The 15,724-nt window shown below is 45.4% G+C and overlaps 1 protein-coding gene across 19 annotated transcripts in view; it reads left to right on the forward strand.

Annotated features, from left to right (window-relative positions):
* The window catches only part of EXD3 (exonuclease 3'-5' domain containing 3), a 300,891-nt gene that overhangs the window by 63,050 nt on the left and 222,117 nt on the right, over nucleotides 1-15,724 (forward strand). For 18 of the 19 annotated variants that reach the window (XM_064468665.1, XM_064468669.1, XM_064468675.1 and 15 more), the window contains one exon: nucleotides 8,073-8,186. In XM_064468665.1, coding sequence (XP_064324735.1) covers nucleotides 8,150-8,186 — 37 coding nt within the window. In that variant the 5' untranslated portion in view covers nucleotides 8,073-8,149. Of the gene's footprint in view, nucleotides 1-7,603; nucleotides 7,701-8,072; nucleotides 8,187-15,724 lie in introns of those variants that run through there. The other variant, XM_064468670.1, reaches the window with a different exon arrangement.

A 15,724-nucleotide genomic window follows, 5' to 3' on the forward strand; every position in this document is an offset into this window, starting at 1 on the left:
CCACTATGAGCACTCGTCTCTTCTTCTATGGCATCCGCTCTGGCTGCCGGTACAGTTGCACCTTGCAGACCTTGCTTGTGAGTGTGCTAACTGTCATGCAGGGCTTGTTCTTCTAGCCTTTCCTTCACATGAATAAGGGAAAAACAAGAAGCAGAAAAATGCAGACAGTAACAAGGCTGAAAATCAATCTCTAAAGTTAACACTTCTCTGAAGATTAGGTTTCTGTTTCACTGTTGCCTTTACACAGAATATTCTCCCTTCTTGGTGCTCGTTGTTCCACAGGAATCTTGAAGAACAACACAGCAGGGTCAGGATGTGTCATGTTAGCGATTCAGTTTAGCAAACCCCTTCGCTTCTGGTGCCTGCCGAGTGCAGAGGGTTTGGGTGTCGCTGGTCACGTTCAAACACCTCAGTGTATCCGCGTGCCTTTGTGTGCGGCACCACGCATTAGACACGTTGCAGGATTGGTGCTGGGGTACGTCACAAAAGTGTGTGAGACGATGTCTCCCCTTTCCTTCATCGGTGTCAGGTTGCTCTGGTGGAGGCGGGTGGCACAGAGCCCCCAGCCAGGCACAGCCCCATCCTCCAGGCTCCTCCTCTGCCCCCTGGTCCTCCTGCCCAGTTCAGGGACATGGAAGGGTCGTGATGCTGCAGATGGTGTGTGCCAAGTGTGGGGTGGGGATTGTTGAGGGAACTGTGGATCAGAAGCGAGGGACTGGAAGGGTTCAGACGGTTCCCTTCCAGGGGTAATAGACTCTGATAATCCCTGCTGATACCTGAGCAGGAACATTGTGCTTTGGTTTATTGCCCTTTTCATTCTCCAAATTACTGTTGGAGTTTAGGTAACCTCCCTGGTACCTGCCTTTTCAGAAAGAAGGGAGAGGATAGATGCTGTGTGCAAGGTGCTGGGGGTCACTGGTGGGTGGAAAGGGTGAGAAATACAAGGGGGTTTAGGTAACACCAAAGATAGGAGTGTAGGGCGCCTTCCTTTACACGGAGTGCTCGGTTGCTGGAGCAAACGAAGGGGAAGAAGGGACATCTGTGATTAGTATAATTTTATGGAAATACCTGACCAAATAAATAAGAGAAATTTTACATTATGAAATGTTCATCTAGAAAAGGGGATGTGGATTATGTTAGCGGGGCATGGCCCTTCAAGTCTGAAACTTCTGTGCATGCCTTGGGCAGTGGATGGGCTTGCAGGGATGGGACAGGTCGTGGTGGTTTGTCAGCAGAGGGTGCCAGAGACCAACAAACAGCCTCCCTCTTTCCGCCTCTAAAGGGAAAAGCAGGTGGGAACGGCAGCACCTTGTGTTCTGGAGCCAACAACCTTTTATGGGCTGGAGCGGAGTGAGAGAACCACCTTGGACACCAAGAAACACCCTTGAAGCCTCGCCCTGAGTTTCAGCAGTGACTTTTTGTGCTGGTTATTTCCAGGATGAGTTCTCCAAGAGGCTGAATGCCATTGAGGCGTAAGGAGTGTGAGATGAGCAGGGAGAGTTTGGTCTGCGTAGTAATACCCATTCGTGTTGCTTGCGGAGTAGGAGGGCTTCACACATACTTCAGGAAGGTTGGGGGAAATAAGGAAAGGCAGGGATCAGCAGCTGTAATCCCACACTTGGGTGTGTAGGCAAGTTTGCATCCATACGTGCTGTCGGCCTGCAGGAGCCTCTTGGTAGGAGTGGAGATTTGCAGGGGATGAGGGATGTTGTCCTGGGAGCCTTTTAAAAGGTGCTCGGAGCCAGCAGTGTGGTGACAGAGGAGGCCGCTGCCAGGCTTTTTTTTTTGCTCTTGGTGCAATGAATCTCTTAGACAATCTGTTGCGACTAGCTTCCAGGAAGGCAGATAGTAAACTGTCTCCCAGGTAGCTCTGGAGGTTGCAGGGATACTTAGGAATCGTTGAGGTATTTATTTCATCCTACCTATCTGTGACCCTTCAGATCTGCAAGAGCAAAAGGTGGACGTTGTTCTTACCAAATGCCCCAGGTGTGTGTGCCTGGGCTTTGCATGCCTTGGGAGTCACGGGGTCCCTCCAATGGGAGAGCTTTGGGACAGAGATCACTGAAGCATCATGTTTAAAGGCCTTCCTGGGCTTTCAGAAACTGAAGTCCAAGCTGTGAATTTTTTTTTCTTCTTCGTTTTTCCCTGCTTAGGAAAGGAGGGCTCACCTCAGTGCAGGCAGTTCTGTCAGGTTGTCCCTGCCCACCCCCTGGAATGGCCCTTCTCGCTGTACCGCTGCAGATTGAATGAAGTAGTGTGTCGCTTCGTTAACTTCAGTCGGATGCTGCTGGTAAACTGTTTATCCTGGCTGGAAGGGAAGCGGTGACCCAGCCGTTTGAAGTTGCTGCTTTGGTAATGTAGGGTCAGCTCTACTGTCAGGAGTAAAACATACAGAAATTAGCTGCTGGCCTGTGATTTGCAGAGTCAGCTATAGGTTAGGAAAGGCTGGGTGTGAACTTCTTGGATTCAAATATTGCTCCGCATGGTTGGTACCTGCATACGACGGTTGTTTTATTCTTGGTATCCTGTTGATGCTGATGATGTGCTGGACATTCAGCATGCGTGCAGGAAGACACGTTCTCTGGTGTACAGGGCTTTCTGCATGGGTTCAGGTTTTATTTATGCCCTTGGTGTCACAACAATTTGCTTATTGATGTTAGAAACTTGGACAGGATCTTCCATTAAAAGTACATTCTAGTCAAGCTGGCGGGTTTCACCATGCTGAGGGGGATAGCCTTGTCCACAGCCATTGATAGACATCTGCTGATATTTTGTCAGCTGCTTTCTAGTTTTAATGTCAGAACTAATGAGGCAGAGGGTTTATGCTGGAACTGTGTAGCTCTACTGGTTTCTGCTGTATTTGTTCCGGTTTGAGCCTTTAGCAGTTCCAGTGAATCTTATTATGATAATAATGGTATGGAAAAGATTAAATTAGTCCCATAAATGATCAAAAATCTATGATCATTTAATAAAAATTCCATTACACCAAAGCAGAGAAAGAATGATGTCCTTCTTAGGATGAACCCAAATAAACTTAATTGATTCAGAAGGTGGCTTTTAGCTGCAGGGTCTTGTCCTGGCCTGTTCCCAGTAACCCACTCGACTGCTGGCTTCTGCTGTGCCGATGGTCCTGCTGGTGCTGTGCAGACCTGTCCAGGCGAGCTCCTCAGCTGGCCTGAGGGGTCCAGCGGAGCCCTGCCCACCTCGGGATGGTGGTGAGGAGCTGAGGTTGCCTGTGCCGCTGCACAGGTGCAGTCTTGTTGGCAGGCACTGGCTGAGAGCTTCTGCTGCCTTTTTTTGTCTTGTCTTTTTTTTTTTTTTTAATGCTAGCATCAGTGGGTTTTTTTCTATATCCTTATCACAGAGAAGTGAAGTTTCTATTTCTGGGTAAAGATTTATGTGATAAAGGAAAGACTGTAAAAATAGGTGGAACTGCTATTTGCATTTCAGCCTGTGGTATGAAGAGGCCACAGGTCTTTCGATCACTTCTTTCCACTTTGAAATAACATAGGCTACTGAGATTGCTTGTAAATAGGCTTGGTGCGTAGGTAATTCGTGACATACTGAAGTCTGAGGTGCCGTAATTCTAGAGCGGAGCAGAGATTTTGGCTGGTGTGGCGTCGCTGGTGCATTGTGAAGAATGAAGTGTTGGGCTTGTGGCTGATGGAAGCCTAAAAGCCAAATCTGACCACAGGGCTGCCTAATTGGGTTTAAGTCCAGGATCCAAAGTCTGTAAAAGTCAATGAAAAGGCCCCCATGGTCTCCAGATAATGCTCCGTTAGGACTTCCAGGACTACAGCTCCTTCGCCCACACTCCTAACTGACATTTTTGCTGCAGAGGGATCTGTAATGCTAGATATCTTTTGCTGTGTGTGCCTGTATGTTCTGTAACAATAAAGCAATAAAAGGCAGGTTGCAAAAATGTGAGATACGCCTAAAATTCTCAGTATGGAGAAGACTACAAATAAACATTGCTTCCTAGTATTTGTCTTCTTGTTTCTAAAGCTCTATGTTACTCTCACTTCACATTTTCAAATCTTTTTCCATAACCAAGCGGAATAGAAACCTGCTTTTTTGTTCTGGTGACATTTTCTGGGGAGAGATAAGATTTTTTTTATGCCGTTTCTTCACCCAGCCTCTGGGCTTTAAGGAAAGCTCCAGCTATGACAGAGCTTCAGACAACAGCACAGGAGTTGACCCCGCAGAGGGTTAACAAACTATCAGGAGAGAGATTTACTGCTTTTCTCAGCAGGGCTCGAAGCTGAGGGTTCGGGAGTCTCTTGTCCGCCCCAGCCCCATGGTGGCCTTGCTTGCGCCGAAATCGCTCAAAAGGAAACCGGTGGCCTCCAGTTCCCTGTCTGGGGGTGGCTGTGGCCTCAGCTGTCACTGAGGAAGCAGGACCGTGAGCTCTGTTTACGCAGGCAGGTGAAAAAGCCTCCCCATCTACCTGAATGTTACTTCACCTTTGGGGCAGTTATGAACTGCAGGCAGAGGTGGTGTCAGACCTTTACTAGGCATTCATCCTTTTTGCTTCAGACTATGTGCATTATTCAGAATGACGTTAGCTCATTTTGATTAAGTATGAAGCAAACCACTCCTGTATGGCATTAGTCCCCAGATCAAGAGCTTAACAGTGCCCACACCTGCTCTGAAGAAAAATCAGAAGTCCTTGCAGAAGCAGATTGGCAGTGCTTTGCAAAAGCCTTTTTGTTTAGCTGTTCCATGCTGGGTTTCTGTATGGGGAATGCCTTGGACCAAGCAGAAGACATCCGAAACAGCAATTGCCTTCTAGTGTGCTGTTATTCACCACTGTAAACCGATCACAACATCCTGCAGGATTAAAGATGTGGAGTTACGTTCTCCCTCTGGACACACTTGATTTAGACCTAAGTGGGGTGACCTCATAGGGGGAAAACACAAGCTTGATCCTGACTACAAAAATAGCAGGCAAGGAATGAGAGAGAATAGCCTTTTTAGTGAAAAACAATTGAATTACATTTAATATTAATTCTTAAATTACTCTCATATGATGTATAAAAGCAAGGCTTGAGGGTTTATAGATAATGTCAAGGTTGAAAGAAGCCTTGAGGAGAAATTGTGACTGTTCTTTACCGTTGAAAAGAATGGAAGAAGTGCCTCAAAGTGTATCTTGGCAGGAAACTAACTTCAGTAAATTTTTGGATGTTCTGATACCAGTGATGTGAAAAAAACTACAAAGTGTTGCAGAACAAAACAGAGGCAGATCTCTGCAGCGAACAGCGATTCCAGGAGGGGTGAAGAACAGGGAACAGGCTGGGGATAGCACGACAGTTTCTCTGAAAATCTCAGGCATTACCCCTAGGTAATAAGGATTGGCCGTCTTCAACTGCATACATCCCAAATGTAAGGAGTCTTTTAATATACAGTCTTCAAGTGTACTACAGAATTGCAGAATAGCTGAGGTGGGAGGGGACCTCTGGAGGTTGCCCCCTCCAACCCCGTGCTCAGAGCAGGGTCAGTTACAGCAGGCTGCTCAGGACTGTGTCCACTCAGGATGGAGGCTCTACAACCACTCTGGGCAGCCTGTTCCAGTGCTTGATCACCCATACAGTAAAAAAACAAAGAAGAAAGAAGTCCTTTTTTTCCCAATGATTTCCTATATTTCAGTTCATGCCCACTGCCTTTTCTCCTGTCACTGGGCACCACTGAGAAGAGTCTGCCTCTGTCTGACTCTTGTATCCATGTAGATATATTAAGATAAAGACAAAAATTGTAGGCAATTAAAGTAACACAGAAAGAATAAATAGGTGATAGATTCAAAATACCAAACTTCAAAGCAGTGACATTTGATTTTGTTTGATACTGGTGCTTTGCCTGACACTTCCTGATGTGTTTCCTGATGTGCTGTGGGACAGCCAGTATGTTCAGCTCTGGGGTAAGGTAATGATGGAGGGTGGGATTCAGCTGGTTGGACGTAAATGCCTTCATCTGAGGTTGCCGTCGAGACTGTCTAGACGGCCATGGGAGAGAAACAGGTTACTCCATTGATGTCTTCTTCAAGTCATCCCTGTTTGGGTGAGCTCCCTAGAGATGCCTCTGTACCTCCACTGCTCAGACAGGGAGCCTAGATGGTTCGGTGAGATGCAGGTCTCTGCATGTGGTAGATGGATCCTTCACAAAGTGCCCTTGGAGGGGCTTTGTGTCTCCAGAGCTGCACTGATACTCCCTGCATTTGCGTTGGGAGGTGCTTCTGGCATGATTGGGGATGAGTGGGGATCAGTCTTGAAGCTTAATGGTCAAACAGAAGAGGATGTCGTAGGGAACAGAGGCTTACAGGTGCTCCCGTGGGTGCGTGCTGGGATGGCTGCCCTCAGACCAGGCTCATCTGGGGAGAAGACTGCCTTCCCGTGGGGCTGGTGTGTCCAGCAGAGCCCATGGGGCCCTGCCGGTGTCTGTGGGATGGACCTGGCCCTTAGCTGTCCCATGGCCCCATAGCAGTGCCGTGCACTGGAGACTGAGCACATCTCCCTTGAGCACTCGAGGTGGCTCGCTGGCGGCAGCTCGCCTTGTGTGATGTGCTGTAGATCTATGAACATCACACCAGGACGTTGTGATTGAGGGTTTGGTTCCCTGCCCCTCAAGAGTCTGTCCTGCTGGAATTTCTATACAATGACATTTGAAAGGGAGTGTAAAAGAAGTTCAGAGTTCTGGGAATCTGCCCAAGCCCTTGTTTGTGTCAGTCACTGTGGTGGGGTCTGGCAGGATGCAACCTGGAAAGCCACTGCTTGCAAGTGGAGAAATTCTTCTCCTTTCCCCAACTGCCGAGCAGAGCCACATTCTTCAGAGCCCTGGACCATGAACTTGCTGTTTCAGTAGGTTTGTGTCCTCTGACAGATCACAGATGAATTACAACCCTTTTTGTTTCTAGGCGACTAATGGGGTGAACTGTGTTTAGGCTAAAATGTATTTGTTCCACTTTTGGTATGTTCCCCACTGCCCTCCCTTTTTTTTTTTTTTTTTTTTCTTTTCTTTTTTTGCTAAAGACCTTAAAGAAAGCCTCAGTCCTTCGCTAGTACAACATGTTGAAGTTAATTCTGACCCACTAGACCACGTACTACAGCTGCTTGCACTTAGCAGTGTGGTGTTAGATGCTACCAAAGGTGACCTTTATGGTGCCTGATAAGAATATAAACGTCTTGAATCCCCCCCTGAGTGACATCCAGCTAATGCTAAGCACGGGATAGACGTTTCCAAAGTTACGTATCATCTTTAGAAGAGCAGGAGGCTATGACTCTGAGGACATCCAGATGACCTGCATGTTCTGTGTAACATCCTGCCTGATGGTGCCTTACTTATACTGCTGCTAACAAACCCAATATACTGGTGTATACCTTCAGCCTGTCGTACAGTGACTTAAATCACTTGTTTTATTGCTAGTCCATTTGTATTTTTCTAAGCATTTGTGTTCCACCAGCACACTCAGAGTGAGTACTCTCGAGGGGGAATTTCCTTCCTGATAAACAGTTCTGCAGTGTGATTCAGCAGGAAGGATGTGGTGGTTAAGGCACTGGACTGGGATTTGGGAGACATGGGTTCTGTTCCCAAGTCTACCACAGTCGAGATGTGATGAGTGGAAAGGCAAGCAAGCAAAGAGGAGGAGCTGTTTAGCTATGGCAAAAACATTTCACGTGGAATGTTTGTACGGTTTGGAAGATAGATAGGTCTGTTTTTTTGTTTGGTTAATCATGTAAACAGCGTTAGAGACTCCTGTTTGTGCAAATGAAATTGAAAGCTAATCTTGACCTATTCCAGGAATCCAGATGTTGTTTTAACTACATGTTGTTTTAACTTGCATAAGATTTTAGATGCCACTTTTCAGTGTTTCTTGGTTGACTGCATTCACCGATTCACCATTTAGTTCTCTGATCTTCAGGCAATGTAATATGACTTCTACCCTGAGCTGCATGTGCACACACTTTCTCCGCTATCTTGCTTAGATACAACGGCAACAGACCACACACAAGATATTTCCTTTGTCACACAGGGTGAAGTTCTTACAGTTTGATAGTGACACTCCATTTTTTTCTTTTCAGAGTAAGAGCTTGGGCTACCAACTCTAGGCTGTGGACAACAAAGTTCAGCATCCTGATTCGGTGCTGCCTTTGGGACGATGAATGAGGACAGTGGCTCAAGTGATCAGCCTACTGGTGAGTTTTCTGCTTGTCGAAGTGTTTGTTTGTCTTCCGTTCATTCAGCATGATTTGCTTTCCATTTATTTTGCTATTGGCGGAGAATGCTGAGTCACAAATAGAGCAAAACCTATGAATTCAGTGCTAAATTGCATGCCATGAAGGTTAGCAGATCTTCGAGGTTTTCTGGTCCATGTCTAGATATCAGCGTTCTTAGAACTGTATTCCAGGTTGCAAGTTTTTATAACAACTGTTTTTATAACTTCTCAACAGTTCAGAAGAACACGTGATTGTTATTGTTGTGCGTTAACACAACTCAATAGATTTTATCCATAGTTTAGTTTTTCTCATTAACTGCTTTTGTAATTGCTGTGTCCTATAAAGTAAGGCCCACGGGAGATGCACACACGTACCATTTTCATGTATGTCCCACAAAGTTTCAGTGTTAGGGTCCTCACTGGAGAGGTTGAACAGACAGGAATTTGTTCGTTATTCTGGCTCAGTCCTGCCATAAATTTCCTCTCCTCTTCCATCTCCATCTTTGGTTGTTGGAATTCAGTATCATCTAGTGCTGCTGGCAGCTTCTGCAGAGGAGAAGGGCCTGGGCGGCGCGTAAGCCAGAAGCAGCTCCTGCAGCCTCCCAGGCTCTTGCTCAGCTGTGTGCTTTTTTGGATGTGTAAAGGGGCTTCTTAGTCCTGACGTGAGGGCTGTTTTTTGACAGTTTCCGTTGTTCCCTACTCTTTGTTAATTGGTGAGGTCTTTTTGTCTGATTCCTTTTTCAGAAACAGAGGCTGTTACAAGACCTGTCTGCTCACAGGTTTGGGGATTTTTTCTTTTGTTGTCAAAAGTCCCAAGAGTTTCTTCCTCCCTTTTTCAGACTTGCTCGGGCAAACTCATCCACACAATACCTGCCTGAGGGGAATGCTAGGGTATCCCCTTGCCAGGTTACCAGGGAAGGTGGTCCTCATGGCCGCCACCCTTGTGCCATGCTCTTGCTGTCGCAGCCCACGTGGCTGTAGGCAAAGCAGGTCGATGAGTTTGAACACCTGCCTACACTAAAGACCTTGCTGTTGTCCATGGGTTTGAAGCTGGGAGTTCAAGAATGGAAAATTTTTGGAAAATTCCTGTGGTAACGTGGAATATCTATTCTTTAATACTCTGCATGTGTTTCTTTTACTGTGAACGGACGAAAATTACACATCAGGATGTCATGCGGAGTCATGAATCATCCACAAAAGGATCTAGAAGCTGGGTCTTTGGAAAAAGACATTCAAGGAAAGCCTCCGTAACACAAACCATCCTGGGTGCTCATGAGAAAAGTGTGGATTGCGTGGTCAGAACATTCATAGAGTGCTCATAGCAGCATTATTTTTGCTGGGCAGTAGATGTCATGCTTTGAGTTTAGATCCATTCTCTAAAACAGGCAGAATGAAGCTGTCGAGAGGGACACATTTCCAATATACTGCTTGTGTGGATTTTACACCTTCTGTTGAAGTGCATAGTACTGGTTACTCCTGGAGTCAGGATTCTGTGTTAAACAGGTCTGAGCCACTGATGATTTATATCTTGACTGAAGACAAGCGTCTTCAAACCTGGACTTCCATTTGTTCAGCTTCCAGCACCACCACTCTGTAGCCACCTAGTAAGTTCTACATTGTCAGTTCATTTCATTACCGAAGCCTTGCTACCACTGCAGCTATACTTAGAGAGGAAGGATATTATAATCTTGTGAAAGATTAAATTATTTTTACTGTAATCCAGCTGGAAGGGTAGCACTTTTCTCAGGGTAAGAGAGAGCCAAGGTTTTTCCCATTCTGTCCTCTGCTTGTATGCAGGAAGGAAGTGCTGGCAAAGGCCCCCTCAGCTTCCTGTAGACTGGGGAGTACATTTCCAGACACAACCTTCTCCACCATCCATCACGCAGCCCAGCCAAACAATCACGGCAGCGCAACGGGAAAAACACACGTTTCACATAAACACTTTGGAGGCAGCGTGAGCGCAAACCGCCGGGAGTCGTGCACAAGGCAGTTTGATCCGTAGGCTTTGTCTGACAACAGGCTACTGAGGATTTTCTTCCATTCCCTTTATAATCAATAATTATAAATATTAAATATAAAGATATGATAATTAGAAATAAAAAATCAAAATTCAAAATATGATACCTATAAATCAATAATTATAACTTCAATATTCAAAATTTCTCTTTAGAAGCAGCTTAACAAAGGAAGAAAGGGGAAAAAGAAGGAAAAGTGCTGATGTTTAGTAACGAAGCTACTGCACTGGCAGACTGTGGAGCCCTAAGCCAAGGAAATGACGGGGTATGCTCGCTGGTCCAGAGCACCCCAGGGTGACGTGTCTGGCCACAGGGGAAGGAAGTGACTTTTGTCTGGCATGGTGGAGGCAGAGGTTTCTGTCAGGTCTTCAGGGAAGGGCAGTGATGAGGCAAACACTATCTGTGATGCCTTAAAGAAGGAGGAAATAAATAAGGTGGAGGCCTCACCTTTAAATGAATCACCTTTGCTGAATGTGATTCTGTGCCTCTCTCCAAGAAAAGGCTCAGAACTGAACTGCAACGTTTTACTTGTGTTACTGGTTTTGTTTAAAAGCTGCTTTACAGTATTTAGATACTATTTCAGGCCTGTCTGGTCTTTAATGTTTTTTTTAACCATTCCTTAAAACAGCTGTTTGGTTTTGGTTTTTTTCAGTGTGGCTTTAGTATTCTCACCAAATTTGAGCTGGGAATTTCATTTTGATCCTGGTAGCAAAAGCCTGGAAAGGCTGGCTGTTAGGAGATGATGAGCAATCACTGAAACACCTCTCAAGATCACTGTATAATCTTATTGCACAACTGGATATGACAGAGTCTAACTTGACAGAGAAGCAACTTTTCAGTATTTGAGGCTTAATTTTCCTTATACATCTAGCTTGAATGTTTTTTGTGTAAGACTGAGCACCTAGGTTAGTCTTTCTGGGTGTGAGCATCCACACAGATAGAGCCCTGTCTGTGTTACCACGTTCTCACTCTGTGTTTTACGGCAGGTATTTTGGAAGCCATTCTGTTGTTCTTTGGCCTGAGATACTCCAAAGCTGCCTCCTAGTAGGTTGTGTCCAACAGCAAGAGGACGGGTTTGTACTTGGGAATGGAAGGAGGGGGATGGAAAGACTGTCAACCACCACAGCAATTACACCTACCCTCCTTGTCCTTGTTGCAGACTGATGCTGCCATGTGTTTGAGCCCCCATCTCCGAGTCAGCTAAGCACATCAGCTTGTTCAGTTAGCGTGGAATTAAAACACCTCCAAGACTTCTCTATTTGGGTCATTGGAGGGTTTGGATTAAAATTCAAGTTAGAGCCCAACTTAATGGTAAATTCAAAACTCACCCTGAAATTTCAGCAGTTGCTTATAGTGTAAGAAAATAATACTTTGTTGGGGTTGTGTTTTTCCTGAGTTAACTGACACTACAGGATTCCTTCAGCCTTTCCTCTGACTTTTCCCTCTGAAAAAGGCTACTGTCAGTAATTTCTGCAGCGTGACTTTCTTTGCAGTGTGCCCAGTGTACTCAGAGTCAAAAATAGTATTCACTTAAGGCTACGTTTTGGCGAAATTGGGATGAAACTTGAATATAAGTCTAAGCTCTAGAATTAAAGAGAGAGTGTGTTGTTTTAATGATAAGGTTTGTAGGCTAGAGTTGTGGAAGTAATTGGTGAAGACTTTACGGAAGCAAATTGCGTGCTACTGAAATCTGGTCACTCTGACCCCGTATGCATACTGGCCGACATGGTGGTTTTATTTGTAACACATCTTTCCGTGCGGTTTATATTTTGTATACTTTTTTATAATGTAAAAAAAACAGTGTGTAACTCTTAACAGTCTTGATAAACAAGAAAATCCCCAGCTCCATGCTGGCTACCTGCACAAGGACCTCGTCTGCCCAGCCAGATGTGCCTTTCTGGGGTTATTTCATTCCTTCTCCCGTGTTTCACATTTTTATTGTCCTTTGTGCTTGCAGCAGGCGTGGGGTAGGGAGTAAGCTCCTTAAATGCCTTTACAGTACACTGTGGGACAGAAGTTGTCTCTTATTTAAGGTCTTTACAGAATGCAGTGTTATGGAGTCCTCATTTAAAATCTGAAGGTGTTTCCGAAATGCTAACAATTGTTTTTAAATCTACCAGAAAAGCACATGAACAACACCAATTGAAAAAGAAAAGAAGGTGAAAGTTACAGTGGGTGGGAAGGATAATAAAAAGCAGTGATAGCTGTATGTTTGTGAAGACAATAACAAAACCAAAAAACTTACCCAACTGGGCAATGGCCTAGAACTAGGAAAAGTTGGGTTTCCCCACTGGTCAGGGCTGAAAGTAGATGCTGTCAATAGAAGTCGTCAACTTTAAAAGCCAAAAAAGCAACACTCAGCAACCTAGTTTCAGGTCCTGCCGTAGACCCGAAGTCCCCAGACAGTTTGTGGCATTTGGCAGTCTCATTTCCCTGTTTTGTGAAAGTATTAATCTTCCCCTTTGTGAAGCTGCTTGACTGTACATGGGAAAGTGCTCACATTAACAGCATGCAAAATTTCTTAATTTCCTTCTAGAAAATAATTTATTGTGTCGTTGCTTGTCCTGGCCATCCTGTCTGGAGGAAGAAGACATCACTCTAACAGGCAGTGGGTGCAATTCTCTCAGTTCCTCCATGCACTGATGTCTTATTTATTTTGTTAATCTAATAATGCATTGTGACAGCAATGGGTTAAAAAAAAAAAGAGACAGGACTGTGATTTGTTGGCAGTGTCCCTTTTAAGTACAAGAGTGCCAACTTGAAATCAATCCACCACATGCTAGCCGAGCAATGCAAGGAACGTGGGACAGCAGTAACATGATCAGATTTGCTGAAACCACCGAGCAAAAGTGCTGCTGCGCTGGGAGACGCTGCGAGCAGCGGAGGTGTTTATTTCAAGAAACTGTGGCTAGGAGGACTGGTAATTCTCAAAGAAGTGAAAGCAGGCAGGGACTTGTGAGCCCCTTCTGACATGTGCTAGTGGCTATCATGGTTCATGGGAAGACAAGTCCTCAGGACTGCCAAAGTCTCTGAAAAGTCAAAGAAATGGGCTTGTGATAGTAAGTGCTGTTTGCCCAGGGATATGAAAACACTGTGTGACTGAGAAGAATTATATTTAGAGTGGACCTGTGGTCATACAACATAAACTGATTGATAAAGACATTTTCCATGAATTGCCTGCTGGTCTCTACATTCCTCTTTGCAAGAAGGGATGGAGTATAAGAGCTGTTTCCTCCCACTCTGGTTCTTTCACATAAATCTGGTGAAGACAAGGGTCAAGTTAAATCCCACAGTCCCAAACAACCTTCACAAACTCTAGCAAGGTCCAGGTAAGAAACATTTGGGGAAAAACATACTGTGAAATCAAACAAGCACTGTGTCCTACAACCTGGGACCGCATTACTGCCTCTGGGTGCCTGATACCATGCAGCACCTTGAGAGCTTACAGGGTTTTCCGCATCCTCCTTGCCCTGGCTCCACAGCCTGTGTTTGCTAGAGAGGTGTCCTCTTCTCCAGCTCGACAAGGACCTGCAGGGTGGTATGCGCTCTGTAGGAGCAGAGGGGGTTGCCTGCAGCACGTAGCTGCCGATCTTCTCACCCAAGGTGTCTGCCCCTCAACAAAAGGGTTTGGGAGTAAAAACGCAGGGAGGGAGGAACGACTCTGCCACTGCAGGGATTCATTTGTGTTTTAGTGGGAACTGCGAGGCAATAGAAATGTCCTGCTCTGCGACTAAAGCAGCGTTTGCTATGTGTGTGATTGTGCGTTCTTTTAAATTAAACTATTTTGCAAACACTTCCTTCCTGCATTTCTCAGAAGGAGGGAGGGGGGTGTGCAAAGAATGTTTAACTGCCTTTGACGGAGGAGGAAAACTGAAGAAAACAAGAGATGCAATCCTAACTACTGACCTTTTACTTGAGCTTGGTGGTGTTTTTCAGCAGCAGAGCCTCCAGGGAGTAACAGCATCCTCCTTGCTATTGTGCTGCCTGCCCAAAAAGGGGGCTAAAGTTCAGCTTTTATGATGTTCTCACTCTGGGCTTGTGGGAAAAAGGCCACATTCCCTTTCTTAGGTCATACGAGTGCAAGAGATGACAGAGTCCTACAGTATAACCCCAGGGCATTAGGCCAGTTCAGAATGAGACTGGGATAGACAGCTTGGTAAATATGCAGCCAGCTTTTTCTCCTTACAGAGATTCACAGCAGGTGGGAGGGTAATTTACATTGTTAAATTAAAAGGCACTGATTTATTTTATGTTGGTGTGTTATTGTTTCATAAAAGCACATGGGTTGCCATTACTCATAATGGATTCTTGCACTTTATTGTTAAACACTCCTTTTCCACTTTGGTTGACAGTTACTGGAAATGAATGTTATCCACTAAGACAAAAACAAGAGGCAAATAAGCATAAAACAAAACCCCAGCCTCCTCCCCAACGAACCACAGGTTTTTAGGGAACCCTTCACAGTTTTGAAGATTGATATTATTGCAGTGGATGTTCTCAAATCGTGCTCCTTGTCAATCAGGCTGTTTATTCCCCGGACCATGTGGTAGGGGCTAGAGCCATCGGTCCCCTTGCTCGCTGGTTCAGGTCAGGCTCCCCATCCCATAGGTGCCACATAGCCTTTGGTCAGCACCCTCGTAGGCTGGCTGCTGCCAGTTCCCTTGGCAGCTTCTAGTGTTTCTATCCACTGAGGTTTCCCTCAGCCTCATTGTCCCTCATTGTCGAAGTGTCATTCCATGGATACTAAGCTGGTGTTTCTAAATGGCACGATCCTGGCTATGGGGAGATGGTTGTGCCTCCTGAAAAGCTGAGCAGAAGAGGAGGTTCTGCCTGGAAAGGCCGCCTATTCTTAAGGATAGATATTGCTTTAAAGTTACTACGATTCTATATCACAGAATCATAGAATCATAGAACATGATTTTTAAAAAATAAATCTGGATGATGCTGACATCCACCTGTGAATTTGCATCCTTTCAGCAGCACTTGCAACTCCTGCTGATGGTGCTGCAGCATCTCAGCCTGGCCATATTGTGCTGCAGCAGACTAAGAGATCCTGTCTTGTGCATGATGTATGAGTTTTACCTTAAGTTGAAGCCTTCTCTTCTGCATCGTAGAGTGTATAAAACTCAACATTGTACCTAGCTGCCCTGCAGTTCATTGAAGAATATGCATTGCTACCTATTATATAATTAATAGTGTGTACCTCTGTACTTTATAAGGAAAGTTGTCTGTTTTGGCAGAATGGAGCAAATGGATGCGCTGACTGGTGTAGCAGATTAATTGCAGCTGCAAGGGAAAGGTCTTGCTCCCTGCCCTTCTCCCTCACGCCTTCGTACCCAGTCCTGGGTAGATGAGTCATCCTTTTTGCTCCACCGCTGCTGCCTTGGACCCTTCACTGCGTTGGCTGAGTTCACTGGCCCAGCAAGAACTGATCCGTATTTTGGCTGAGTTATTGTCAACAGCTTGGGTCAGACTGGCTTGTGAAGAGCCTGCTGAGGACCAG

This window comes from Phalacrocorax carbo, chromosome 18 (assembly GCF_963921805.1).
Source record: "Phalacrocorax carbo chromosome 18, bPhaCar2.1, whole genome shotgun sequence".
NCBI lineage: Eukaryota > Metazoa > Chordata > Aves > Suliformes > Phalacrocoracidae > Phalacrocorax > Phalacrocorax carbo.